The 14,001-nt window shown below is 50.1% G+C and overlaps 1 protein-coding gene across 2 annotated transcripts in view; it reads left to right on the top strand.

Annotated features, from left to right (window-relative positions):
* ZFAT (zinc finger and AT-hook domain containing) overlaps positions 1 to 14,001 on the top strand; it is a 187,791-nt gene that overhangs the window by 64,846 nt on the left and 108,944 nt on the right. For both annotated transcript variants that reach the window (XM_004265302.4, XM_033419751.2), the window contains exons 4-7: positions 3,815 to 4,003; positions 5,724 to 5,874; positions 11,035 to 12,476; positions 13,284 to 13,516. In XM_004265302.4, the coding sequence (XP_004265350.1) occupies positions 3,815 to 4,003; positions 5,724 to 5,874; positions 11,035 to 12,476; positions 13,284 to 13,516 (2,015 nt within the window). The remainder of the gene's footprint in view (positions 1 to 3,814; positions 4,004 to 5,723; positions 5,875 to 11,034; positions 12,477 to 13,283; positions 13,517 to 14,001) is intronic.

Below are 14,001 nucleotides of genomic sequence, written 5' to 3'. Positions count from 1 at the left end.
TCTCGAAGCTTCCAGAATGTGTCCCAGAAATGTGCACTCAGGCTGGGAGCCCAGAGTGGCTGTGCATTGCTTCCCATTCCTCCTTGGTTGAGGGTCGTCCCCCCCACGTTGACCCGTCTCCACCTCTGGGCAGCAGGGGCCTAGCTCGAATGCTTCAAGACACCTGTGCAAGCTTGAGGTCGGACGCTGGGGTGCAGGGTGAGCCTGAGTGTCCACTGTAGCTGCTGCCAGGGTCGTGTGTGGGCCTCGGGGACATGGTGAGAGCCCCACTGGCATTTGCTACGGGGAGAATCAGAGCCCACACGGGCACGGAGGGTGCTGGTGGCTGCCCAGGAGGTGGAAGGTGCATCTTCTCCCGTTGCCCGCTGTCTTACTCCGCGTTTTCTTTTGCTGTCTTGTACTGCCCGCCCCTCCACCTCCTTTCTCCTGCCGTCCTCCTTACATAGCAGCTCCATCTCCCTGTTGGGAGGGTCTCAGAATTCAGAGATGCAGAGCTTGTCTGATTTGACCCCCCATGTGGTTCAGTCTTTCTCACAGCATCACGATTGCTATGTGAAGCTCCTCGAAAACCCTCCTGAGAAACGCATCTCTAAAGCCACCTCTCCCTCGTTGGATGGCTCTGACTGCCGGAAATTTCTTCTTCTGGTGAAGTCTGTTGCTGACCTCTACCCATTGGTCCTAGCTTCGCCTTTTTGAGCACAACAGAGCAGGTCTTCATTGTGTTCTAGGTTAGGTCCTCTGCTATCGGTCTGCGTCAGGCTCAATAAAATAACAAGAAGACACAGACCCAATTTCCTGGAGGTCACAGCACAGATGAGGCATCCAAACAGATAATTGCAAAGCAGTGTGGGAAATCCGACCGTTGATAATGTTGATTTCTTGGTGTGTGTGTGTGTGTGTGTGTGTGTGTGTGTGTGTGTGTGTTTGTGTGTAAATCTGAACTGCCTTTGTCATCTGGACAAGCAGGGGCCTGTGGATTGGGTGTTAGATGTTACGGGGACCTGCATGCAGTTCCAGGGGCTGTAGTTCAGTATAGTTGGAGCCTGAAGGGGTGAGCAGATGAGTACACGTGGGTGCATACTTGGGGATCTTGGCCTTGAGGGTGCAGGGGTCGTGGGAGAGATGATTGATGGCGAATCTTGGAGGACTTTATCTAGCACTTTCTGCTCATGGAGATGGGAGGGAAGCCATTGAAGAGTTTTAAGCAGGGGAGTGACAGGGTCAGATTTGGGTTTTAAAAACGATTCACTCTCTGGTCAAGATGGAAAATGGTTTGGAGAGTGTGTTAGTCGAGATACTTTCAGTAGAGGCATCAATTAGAAACGAATTGGAAAGTGGGAATGTCCATCCTCCCACGTCACAGATGCATGGGGATCGGCGGTTCCAGGGTCGGGTCGGGTCGGGTCGGGGGGGTGCAGATGTACCATTGCCGTCCCAGGGTCCATCCTTCATTCCGGACCCTCAAGGTGTCGACCTGGGCTTTCCCTTGATCTCTTGTAGGTTCTGGGTGATTGCCTCACTTCCATGCAGTGGACAATAGTGACGCCCAGTGAAGCAGAGGTTTTCTTAGGGAAGGAAGCTGTTCCCAGAAGCCCTTGGCAGCCTTCACCCCAGACCCTGTTGGCCACGCTGGGGTCCTGGAGTTCCCGCCGCCAGAATGGCTGGAGCGGCTTCCTCTGTCCTGGGGACCGGGCAGGGTGGCTGAAGCAAGGACACGAATAGGAGCTGTGGTAATAGTTGGGCTGAGAGACCAGAGTCCCATCCAGTCTCCTCATCTCCACCTGGGTCAACTCCCATGTCTTTAGCGGGTTTCAGTCCTCCAGACCTTCTTCCACTCCTGTCCACCATCCTCGTGCACCCAGTTCTGCAGTGTATTCTTAACGTACGATGCGTAAAGCTGAGTCCAGACATGGTCAGTCCAGTGCAGAGTGTGGGGAGTGTAACCACGATCGCTTCAGCTACTTCGTGGTCATGCCGGCTGACATCGTGTGTATGCTCTTGGCTTTTGTAGTTGATTCATGATGTAAACCCAGAGCTTATGGCAAGCTCTAATTCTTGTTTGTTTTTGTTTTTTTTTATGTAAACGTTATCTATTCCTGCTGTGTCATCCACGTATTGAATTGTAATCTGTGGTGAATTCTTTTATAAAGTAAAGCGTCATTTTTAAAAGCAAGGAGTCCTATAGTATGTTTCTACCTCTTTATAGCATCCAGTATATTCTATATTTATGCACACCTATCTCTTAAAACTACCCGATGCAGATCAAAAATCAGAAAACATCAGGTAAGCATCGGCAGTGACTTTGGGGATACCGTGTTTTGCCCCATTCTTCAGCTTTTTAGGAGTCATTGTGTTCTTCAAGGGGTGGATGTATGTAACCGTCTTGACTTTTCCCTTTGGCCTTGCAGAGTACACTCTGAGTCATGATCTCATTTACTAATATTTCTTTTCAGTTTGCTGTTACCATGTTTGGTGCTGACACTAATTATATGACTAAAGACCTTGGCTTTTTCCAGCAGTTAAAAAAAACCCATGACTGTTTCTACCAGATCTAAAAATGTTCAAGCACCTGGATGATTGGGACAAGCGCGAAAAGACTCTCATTTATAGAACACAGAAAATTGTTTGTTTCAATCCACCTGCCCCATTAGCCAGGTTTTTTCCTGGCCTCGTCTTGCGAGAGATTTCCTCCAGCCAGCATGCCGTCCTAGGAGCTTGCACTTCTCCATTTTCTGTCTTCCTTCAGGCGTCCATCGGTGGGTTTCTGTGTGGGTCCGGCTGTGGGCAACTTAAATCACGGGAAGCACAGGCTTCCTGAGTTGCCTCAGGCTGTCTCCCTCTGGTTTCTCCCTTTTCTCCGGCTTCTGCTTGATACTTCCTGGTTCTGACTTCACCTCCCTGACAACCCCTAGTCCAGCGCTTTCCAAGCCTGCACCATGTGCCTGTCCCGTGACCATCCACCCACCCCGTGTTCATCTCTAACGCAGGGCTGTGCCGAGTGGGTCCTGTCTCTTTGTTAGAATGTTCTGAAGAAGTAGTTCTTGGGCAGGCTACTGCAGGTTTGTGGCTGTGATTCTTGGAAAGAGACAACTCCTGTCCTTTCCTTCCCCCTATTTCCTTCTCACTTAGGAATTGGGAATAGCACGCACTCCTTTATGCTTCACTTTGATACGAAGTGTTTCTTACCCCTCAGGCTGCAGGGCTTTCTAGAGCAGGGTCTGGGTCTGTGCCCTGTCAGTCTGCTTTAGGTTACTTTTATTTATTTATTTATTTTGTAGCTAAGCTTGTTTTCTTTTTTTCTTTAAACATCTTTATTGGAGTATAATTGCTTTACAATGGTGTGTTAGTTTCTGCTGTATAACAAAACCCTGTCAGCCTTTATATCCACCGTGCCTGGCACATGGAAGGCACCTACTAACTGGAAGATGAGTAACTGAACAACTTCTTAGGCTGTATATCTAAAGAAGACCATGTCTCCTCCGCAGTGTTGATTGATGATAGATGACACTGTGGGCTGGTTGGCTTCACGACAACAAGATGCGTGGCTCTGCCTGCCGTGTCAGCTGTATCCTCCGTGCCCATGTGGTGGCCTGTGGCGGGGGATGATATTTATTGAATCACGTGAAAGACTGAAGAAGCAAAGATGCTGCCCGAAGTGGTAAAGGGGCCTGCATGGCACCGTGGACCAGTGTCTGTATCACACGTGTATGTTTCCTTTACTGTCGTCCCGTAAAAGGGTTGGGGCTGTGTGCACTCCCTGACTCCATCACTGACATAGGAGGATATTCTATGCATCTTGGTATTTGCTCCTTAGGTAACGAATCTGACCTTGAACTGGAGAAGAAGTATAAGGAAGATGATCGAGAAAAGGCCCCGAAGAGACTGCGGACTCAGAGAGTGGAGAAAGTCCAGAAGGTCTGCTCGGGAAAAGAGGCCGCGCAGATCTCCGGAGCCAAGAAGCCCATCATAAGTGTGGTTTTAACGGCTCACGAAGTGATTCCAGGTGAGCAAAGCAAGCGGGAGGGGACAGAGTGGGACTCTGTGGGCGGGGCTGTGCCGCAGGCAGCCTGACAGCTGGGGCTGTGATCCTGAGCGGCTTCCTCACTGTCGGGCTCTCCACTGAATTACCCAGTACCTTGGGATGATGGCTGACCTGTCACTGCCCAGGGCTGTGGTGGACGAGCGTGTCCAGGGGAAAGGGAGTGAGGGCTGCCCCTGCTGCTGCCTCCGCCACCTCTGCAGCCACGACCTGTCCTTGTCGTTTGAGTGGCCGCTCACAGGAGCAGTGGCCAAGGAGAGTGTCTTTTTCTTTGCCCCCTCACCAGCCCCTCTCCTGGATGTCCTCCCCGCCCTTAGCGCCCCATCCTACGTGTAAGACCACTCGCACCACATGGAGGTTGGCGGCTTCTCCAAAACCCTCCACCTCACTTTTTTTTTCTTTTTTTGCATTTTTTAGTGGGTTCATCATATATTTTATGATACTAGAAATTCCTGTCTCCTCTTCCTTAAACATAAAATAGCCAGTGGATTTCTTATACTACCCTTTTTAAAAAAGTCTCTTCCAGGAAAGGATACTTTAGGCAAAAAGCAGTTTATGATAGTAGATTCCGAAGTACAATAATGGGTTTTTTCCTGTCCGTTTGAGGTGACAGCTGTTAAATAAAATTTTGAAAAATCAAGTTACGGTTTTGAGGACAGCTAGAGCCTTTTTAAACATCTTTTTTCAGTGCTAATAGTACTGATAACTCACTATTTAAAATGAAAACGCTGAATAAATGCCTCTTGATACTTCAGTGCAGGGTAAGGTAATCAGCAGAGAAAAAGCCGTATAAGATCATGTGACTAGAAGTTGTTTCTGGAAAGTCACTTTGTCTGCCCCACCCTACTTCAGAGAAGTGTTATTCCGGGAAATGGAAATGCCAGGAGAGAGCTTCCTGTGTTTAGCTGTCTCTAGAGAAAGTTTCTATAATGATTTCTTAAGAATTGATGGTAGTATTCTGAGATTTCTGTAAGGGGGGGGTAAAAAGTGGTTAATTTCCTTTGCTATTCCAGAAACGAGAGGTAGATTGGAGCCTTTTCTTTAGTGCACTTGATATATAACGTGCGTGTGCGTGTACCCTCGTGCACATACGCTGCTATAAACGGTCTTTGATCGTTTCACATCCTGGACTTGCACGAATAAAGGTAACCTTTGAGTTTTCCACTCCAGACCTTTCATTTCACAGGGTGGACACAGAGGTCTGGAGGCGGGAGGGTGATGTCATATTTGGGACCAGATCCCAGGCAGCTTAGATTCCTGTTCACAGTTGATTCCACTGCTCCATTCTGTCTTGACGCTGTTTTACATTTGCGTGAAGTTTAACACATGTGGATCTATGTGAAATCTTGCAGGAAGCATATATGTGTATATGGATCTAGTTTTTTGTTTTTTAATGAGATCAAGTGAAAATGTATCTCAGAAGAAGGTTTTGATTATTGGAAAACTTGCCCTTTCCCCCCAAACATACACATGTACACACACACACACACTTACACACACATGCGTACACGTATACAAACACACAAGTTAAAGGTGTGAACTGAAGGAAAACTAGTCCTTTGCATGGGTGCCACACAGTAAAGAAATACGCTTCCCAGGCTCCGTCCCCTGCTCTGGGGGCAGGGGGTGGTCAGGGCCCTCACGGCGCCTCTTTAATACGTGGTGCGTTATGCCTCCATCTCAGGTGCTACCAAGATTGTTCCGGTGGAGGCTGGGCCCCCGGAAGCAGGAGCCGCAGACCCCGAGGCCGCGGTGGCCGACCTGGCGCCCCGGAGAGGGTACCAGGAGTACGCCATCCAGCAGACACCCTATGAGCAGCCCATGAAGTCGAGCAGGTAAAGCGTTCTGTTCTGTGCGACTCCAGCCACCGCTGCAGAGGGCGAGAGATGGGCGTGTTAGCTTATCAGGACGCTGTGTGCAAACCCATCTATGAAGGGTTTCGGTTTCTTGACTGAACCTGAGAACTAGCCCCTCCATTATGGCCCTAGAGTGCTGGCTGAGCCCAAGCAGCCTATGTGCGATGCGCGGCAGATCAGCAAGATGCTTGGGAAACGCAGCGCCTCGGCTTAAGGAAGGTGGAGCGTTCTGCTTAAGGCAGATGTGTGCTTCATCTGAATAAAAAGAGGTGTGAACAAGGCCTTACTTAGTAAATTAGCTGATTTTCATAGCTCCACAATTTATAATGAAAAAGAAAATCTCTTTCCCCCCTACTTTCAAAAGTAGCATAAGCATCCTGTAGAAGGTTCCAACATCCGTGTGATGTGCAGTTACAGTAACCCATAGCGCCTCTGCTGGTCGTGGTCACTACTATAGACATCGTGGTTCACAGGCCACACCATAAGTTTTTCATGATATACTAAAATATAGCACTTCAATTTTGTTATTTTTTTCCTAGCATAAAATACCAAAGGCACGGTTATCAACCTATTTTTTTAAACTTACCACACCTTGACTTTTTCCTTTTCAGTACATATTTTTTTTAAGTGTGTTTGCTGTCATGTAGATGCACTAGTTTATATATAGCCAGTTTTTGCTTGACGGACAAGGTTTTGGTTCCTCCCTCTTTCAATACTTCTTCAAGACTTCCTGTGAGATAAATTGCTAGAATTGAAATTGCCCTCTTAAAGGATATGAGTGCTTAAAACTTGAATCGACACTGAAAACTGTCCTCCAAATACATTGGGTGAGTCGATGTCCCAGAGGGGACTAGCCTGCATGTCCCCCCACCCTCCCCATGGTCACCAGCTCAGCTGTGATACGTACCTGCTGACGTAGATCAGCAAACTCTCATCACCTGAGTTCTGTACACATTTCCCCAGCTGAGGGGAAAGACAAAATGCCAGTGCAAGTGGGCTCCCTCTGTTTCTGCAAGAGGGGGAAGTGAGGTGTTCTTGATGAGAGCGTAAGCTCTAGCACCAGGCAGACCTGGGTTGGCTCTAGGCCCTTCTACTGGACTTCAGCCCAACAGATTAAACACCTTCTACGTGCCAGGCACTGGGGATGTGAGAGAGATTAGGACAGACATGGCCACTGCCTGGATGAGGCTCTGCTGTGAATGGACACAAATGCTTTTGCCTCTGAGCCTCTCTTACACCGGCCACAAGACTGTCCAGTAGAATCTGACTTAGTTTAGTGGTGGGAATAAATGATACCATATGTGGAAAGCGCTCTTGTTGAATTATAACATCATGTCATCTGGGTGCTTCATTCATCTGTAGCCTCACTCCTCTCTTCTTGCAAATGTGAGCAACTGAATTAATCGATAAAGCTGTAAAAATATGCACCCCTTTGGCAACACTGAAATGGAATTAATTTTGAGGATCTTTCTTGTCTCAACGCAGGTTGATCTGTAGACCTTAGTTAATTATCTTCATGATATTTCAAGGTCTGTTGGGGAGGGTTTCAGTTCAATGCTAATCTAGTTACAGGTAAATATACTCAGTATTTAATCAGTAGATTGAGGCTGTATTCCTGTTGTCAAGCATTCTATTAATATTTTATAGTCTAAATTGTAAAACAGTTACAAAAGAGGCTTTTCGTGTGACGAAAGTCCGGAAATCTATAAGGAAAAAAATTATTTGTAATCTCACTACCCTAGGATAAGCACTGTTAATATTTTTAATGTTCCCTAAGATAAGCAGTAATATTTTTAATGTTATTTCCTTCCAGCCTTTTTCCAGCCCATATATTTTATAAAATCGGGTTTATATTTGTTTTTTTTTGTTTGTTTTTTTTTGCGGTACGCGGGCCTCTCACTATTGTGGCTTCTCCCGTTGCGGAGCACAGGCTCCAGACGCGCAGGCTCAGAGGCCACGGCTCGCGGGCCCAGCCGCTCCGCGGCATGTGGCATGTGGGATCTTCCCAGACCGGGGCACGAACCCGTGTCCCCTGCATCGGCAGGCGGACTCTCAACCACTGCGCCACCAGGGAAGCCCTCGAGTTTATATTTTATGTGCAGTTTTGTATCCTGCTTTTAATACTTAACCCCATTATACTTATTTTCCTTTCTTAATCAAATTATTCACAAACTCTGTTTTGTAGTGACATGTTGTAGCATCGTGATCCACGACTCAGCTTTCCACATTGCAGCCAGTGAGCTCTTTGTAAAATGCCCATTTGATTGTACCCTTTAAGGCTTCACATTGCTGTTAGGAGAACTTGGCCTACAGGGTCTTCCATGGCTGCCACCTCTCCAGCCTGGTCCCCCTCCTGTGCTCCCTCTGGTTCTCTGGGCTCCAGCATCTGCTCCAGCCATCCGGGTCCTTTTTATTTCCTTGATCTCTCTTGCACGTGCCTCTTCCTCATACTGGATGCCTCCCCTCCCCCTCACTTGGTTAACTCCTGTTCATATTTCAGCTGTCTGCTCAAATGTCCAGTCTTCAGGGCGGCCTTCCCTGTCCCCCAGACAGATCAGTCCGCCTTGACCTGGGCTCCTAGAGCATCCTGCCTTTTTCCATCACAGGGAGCTGTGGTCCTTATCTGCTCATTTATATGGTTACCAGGCTGGCCCACCACTTACTATAGAAGGTGCACTACAAGGGAGCATGAGTTGTGTTTGTTTTTGTCCCCATTGTGTCCCCAGTGCCTGGAATACTTTTTTGAAAGAATGAATGAATGAATGAGTGAGTTTAAAAAAAAAGAAATGTCCAAACTAGTTCCCTACGTTGGAACCTTCAAGCAGCTTCTACTCTTAAACTATTGTGAAAACTCATGCAATGAGCACCTTTGCTTGAATTTCGTATTCTTTCTTTCACTAGATTCCCAGCAGTGGAATAACCGGATCAAGGGGTCTGATCTTTTAAAGCTCTGGCTGAATGCTTTCTAAAATGCAGTGGGAGAGAGTGCCTCTCTCAATGAATAGGGGACATTCGGAGTGAAATAATGTGGTAGGAATCACCCGACGTCGCAGCTCTGTGCATCAGGCCACGGGTGCAGGCTTGCGCCTGAGAGCCTGGTGCCGGCGGCTTGGCCACTTCTTCCGATTCATCACCCTTGGTGGGAGGCAGCACTGAGGGCTTGACCAGGTATTCGGGTAATAATACAAAAAAATCAGAGTCAGAGATGCTCCTAAGACCATTTAGACCTTGCATTAGAGAAGGAAATACTTTGACTTGTTTAATTAATGCTGTGAAACCAGAGTTTCTTCCTCCAGTAAAATGATCACCTTCTGGGTATCTTTGCCATTTAAGAAAGGTCCAAATTAGTTTCCTTAAATTAGCCTTGGGTTTAGCGTGCAGGCATAGTACTGCCTTTCAGATTTGAATGTTTCAATTACAGCATGGGACTTCTACCCTCTGGTGTTTATGGACCGCAGTCTGCTTAAATATTTTTCATTTAAAACATAAGGTAACCTGTGTTGGTCAAACACAGTTGTATGGATAGTTCCATAAATATAGACTTTACAGTTACAGTGGGTACAGCTTAATGGTGTCTGATTAATGGCACTAAATGATCGTCAGTGTTTCTGAGGACCTACCTGGATAACCTAGGCAGAATCCCGAGGGAGCAGTTATGGAGAGAGGAAGCCTCACCCGCCTCACAGGAGGTCCGCGTGTATGGTCCCACCGGCGAGGGGGGTTGGTGTTCACAGTGTTTCCAGGCAGTAGGAGGATGTGGAAGAATGTGCAGGTTCTAGTCTGCTTGGGTTCAAATCCTGGCTTCACCACTTACTAACTGTATGACCTTGGGTTATACTCAGTTTTCTCACCTGTAAAATGGGCATAATGATAGGGTTGAAATTAAATACTTAGCAAAGAGTTTTGAGTATTGTAAGTACTCAGTAATTGTTAGCCGTGATTACTATTACCATCTCATTCGGCATCCACGTCGCCGTATTGAGAGAGAAAGGACCCGTGAGGCAGACCAGGCTTTCATTCTCTATCGCATACACAAAATCTAACACAGTGCTCGAAACGCACAGGTGAGTGGTAATAAAATGGCAATCACTTATTACTTAATGATGTCTGAGTTTAACAAATGGCAGTTGAACAACCTTATTTTCCCTGTCTGAGTTCTGAACCAGACATGCTGGAGGAGGAAGAAGACGGGGGCTCACACGTCAGGCCCATGACTGGTGGAGCCATGGGAGAAGGGAGCCTGGGGCAGGTCACACTAAGCTCCCGCTGGCTGTCCTGCACGTCTGCCTCCCCCCACCTCGGTCCTTGACTGCCGCGGCCAGACTCTCCTGGCTAAGCGCCTACCGTGTCACGTGCTGTCCACAGGCAGATGCCTTCTCACCAGAAAGGCAGGAGTGAGCACGGCTGTGGAGGCTTGGTCCTGTTCTAAAGTCCCCGCTCAGATACGCCAGTTCCCTTTTCCTGGGGAGAAGTGAGGATGTGGAAAAAGGCCAGGGCTCTTTCACGAAAGAGTGGCCCTCACGTGGAAACTTGCAGCAGAGAGAAAGAGTGTTACCCTGACAGTTGATGGAATGAATAGGCGAATCTGGATGATCAAAACTATTGAACAAACCCAAGCAGGCCGTATCTAGTTTCATGGAGCAGACTGAGTTCATTCCATTAAGACTGGTCCTGTTAGAATACCTCGGAATTCGTCCGGGTCAGCTTTGGAGCACCGCTGGCTGCTGTGTGCCTAGCAAATGACACATCCCTCTGCCTTCTCTTGCCTCCCTCTTCCTTATTCTGCATCCCTCAACTCAGGCATCTCCTCTGCCCAACTACCTTCATCTGTGTTAGAGGGCTCCTTCTCTTTTGCCCGCACGTGCACCTGTCGCCACTCGCACACTGTCCTGCAGCCGTGTGCAGACCTGTCTCCTGTCTCCCAGCGCCAGGGCAGCAGGGGCCCGGTCTTCCTCTCCGTGTGCGCCTGGTCCGCTCTACGTCTCCCCATCCTGTTTGTTGATGAATGAATGCATGCGTCCGTCCTCAGCCCCTTTTAGCTCACTTTTAAGCCTTCGGTGTTCGGCAGCTGGAAGGAAGTAGGGGTCATCAGGAAGGTGCCGGATCTCCACCCGTAATGGTGCTGTCTTCTGTTTCTAGGCTCGGGCCCACCCAGCTCAAGATCTTCACCTGTGAGTACTGCAACAAGGTCTTCAAGTTCAAGCACTCGCTGCAGGCCCACCTGCGGATCCACACCAACGAGAAGCCGTACAAGTGCTCCCAGTGCAGCTACGCCAGCGCCATCAAGGCCAACCTCAACGTGCACCTGCGCAAGCACACGGGCGAGAAGTTCGCCTGCGACTGCTGTTCCTTCACCTGCCTGAGCAAGGGCCACCTCAAGGTGCACGTGGAGCGGGTGCACAAGAAGATCAAGCAGCACTGCCGCTTCTGCAAGAAGAAGTACTCGGATGTCAAGAACCTCATCAAGCACATCCGCGACGCGCACGACCCGCAGGACAAGAAGGTCCAGGAGGCCCTGGACGAGCTCTGCCTGATGACCAGGGAGGGCAAGCGGCAGCTGCTCTACGACTGCCACATCTGCGAGCGCAAGTTCAAGAACGAGCTGGACCGCGACCGCCACATGCTGGTCCACGGCGACAAGTGGCCCTTCGCCTGCGAGCTCTGCGGCCACGGGGCCACCAAGTACCAGGCGCTGGAGCTGCACGTCAGGAAGCACCCGTTCGTGTACGTCTGCGCCCTCTGCCTCAAGAAGTTCGTCAGTTCCATCCGCCTGCGCGCCCACATCAAGGAGGCGCACGGGGCCGCCCAGGAGACCCTGGTCTTCACCAGCTCCATCAACCAGAGCTTCTGCCTCCTGGGGCCCGGCGGGGACATCCAGCAGGAGGCCCTGGGCGGGCAGCTGCAGCTGGCGGAAGAGGAGTTTGTGTTCCAGGGGGTGAACGTACCCAAGGAGGCGGCCGGCGCTGGGGACGCTCGTCCCGAGGACGGGTCCGAGGCCCCAACAGAGGTGCCCGCCGCGCCTGTGTGCTCGGCCGCCGCCCAGGCAGACAGCGCCGCCCCAGCACCCTGCGAGCTGGCGGCCTCCGCGGTGTCCTCCGACCTTTGTCGGCACGCGGTGGTTTCCGATGAGTTCCTGTTGAAGAGTGATCCCTCCTCTGCCGAGGCTCTGGCTGCTCCGGAGAAGACCTTGCACACCCATCAGGGAGGCTCCAGTCCAGCTCAGGGCCAGGACGTCGCACCACTGCTGTCCAAGGCCAAAGGCACCGCAGCAAACCCGGAAGCCCAGGGCGCCAAGAGCCCCCCGGCTGAAGGGCAGCAAGTGGCTGCCCTCCCATCCGATGGCCCAGATCCCAGCAGGGGTCTCAGGGCAAACCCAGCCGAGGCCTCAGACCCTCCTCCGGGAGCTGGTGGGAGGGACGCGGCCCTGTGCCGGCCTGACTCTTGCACGCCCCTCCCCGAGCACCGGGCGGGCATCACTGCGTTCATGAAGATCCTGGACAGTTTACAGAAGAGGCGCATGAATACCGGCCTGTGCGAGAGGATCCGGAAGGTGTATGGCGACCTGGAGTGCGAATACTGTGGTAAGGGGGGCGCCGGGGCGCGAGGCTGGGGGCTGTCTTCCCAGCAGCCCCTCCCGTCCCCGCCTGGCTATGGGTCACCTGGTGTTTGAGTTGAGCTCGTGTCTCTTTGCACAGAACGCCTTCTAAGTGAGCTAGCCGTCATTCGTAGATAGCGATGTGCACAGTGGTGCGTGCAGTTCAGCACGTGAAGCCTGTGAAGGCAGCCAGGAGGGCGGGGCAGCTAACCGTGCTGGCTCCGTCAGGCGTGCAGGCGGACGCTTAGCCCACGGCCTCTGCCAGAACGTTAGCCAAGAAGCACCTTTCTTGTGGCACGTGACAAGTTTAAAGTCGAGCTTTAAGCTGTGGCCATGTCCTAGATGAGCAGAGAGATCACAGAAGTGGCTGCAGCTCTTTGTAGGGAGACCCCGAATGCAACCCTCCCAGCTTGCCGTGAAAGCGTGGCCTCTGGTCTCGTGGAGAGCTGGCAGGACAGGATGTAGATGGCCCAGGTGTCAGCAGAGTTTAGAGCCTCGTTGATTTCACGCGTGTGCATAAAGGTAGTTGGCACCGTAACTGGTCCTCGATAAACATCCGTTTCCTCCTCTCCCAGCTGTGACATCATGCAGAAGTAGTAGCACCCTTAATATTTGCCACCTGCCACCTTTGAAAAGTCATGTCCAGCCAGAGATGTGGTGCAAAGTGTGAAGGGTGACCCGGACAAGCATGAGAGGGAGAGAAATATAGTAGTTAAAAAATAATACTGATTAAAAGAAATCAACTTCAGGATAAAAGAAACTTCCTTGTTCTCATGTGAAAATATTTTTTTAGGCAAACTTTTTTGGTACCAAGTGCATTTTGACATGCATGTCCGCACCCACACCCGGGAACATCTGTATTATTGCTCCCAGTGTCATTATTCTTCCATCACCAAAAACTGCCTTAAACGCCATGTAATTCAGAAACACAGTAACATCTTGCTGAAGTGTCCCACTGACGGCTGTGACTACTCGACTCCAGATAAATATAAGCTGCAGGCACATCTTAAAGTTCACACAGAGCTGGTAAGTAGTGCGCCCGAGCGGCAGCCCCGTCTCCCCTGGGTGCTCCCTGCTTCCTCACAGTGATGCATATGGAGGCGCCCGTGCTCCCCGTGAGCCCAGTGTGTGCGCGTCTTCCCTGGAAAATGGGGAGGTCCTTCTCACGAAGCAGGCCCCCCACTTTACAAAGGCCTCCATCCCAGGGGTCACAGGGACAGCCTCACATATGTTGGAAAAAAGATTACATTGAATAAATTTGCTTTTCTATGCAGACTTTTAAGCATCGGAGAAAGTCTGCAGAATAGGAGTAAAGCAAGGGTTTCTTAAATGACGTTTTAAAGAACCCTTAATAACAGGGATGATAATAAGAATAGCCGCCACTAAAAGCTGTTGAGAGAGTGAGTTAGATGATGCCTGTCAAGTGCTAAGTACGGTGTTCGGGTCATAGTGAGAGCACAGTAAACGCTGATGACCACTGTTGTCGTATTACTGTGCTGTTTCCTGGAAAG

Source organism: Orcinus orca, chromosome 17 (assembly GCF_937001465.1).
Source record: "Orcinus orca chromosome 17, mOrcOrc1.1, whole genome shotgun sequence".
NCBI classification, from domain to species: Eukaryota; Metazoa; Chordata; class Mammalia; order Artiodactyla; family Delphinidae; genus Orcinus; species Orcinus orca.
The sequence above is the reverse complement of the archived record's forward strand: the minus strand, read 5'-3'. Positions and strand labels throughout refer to the sequence as shown.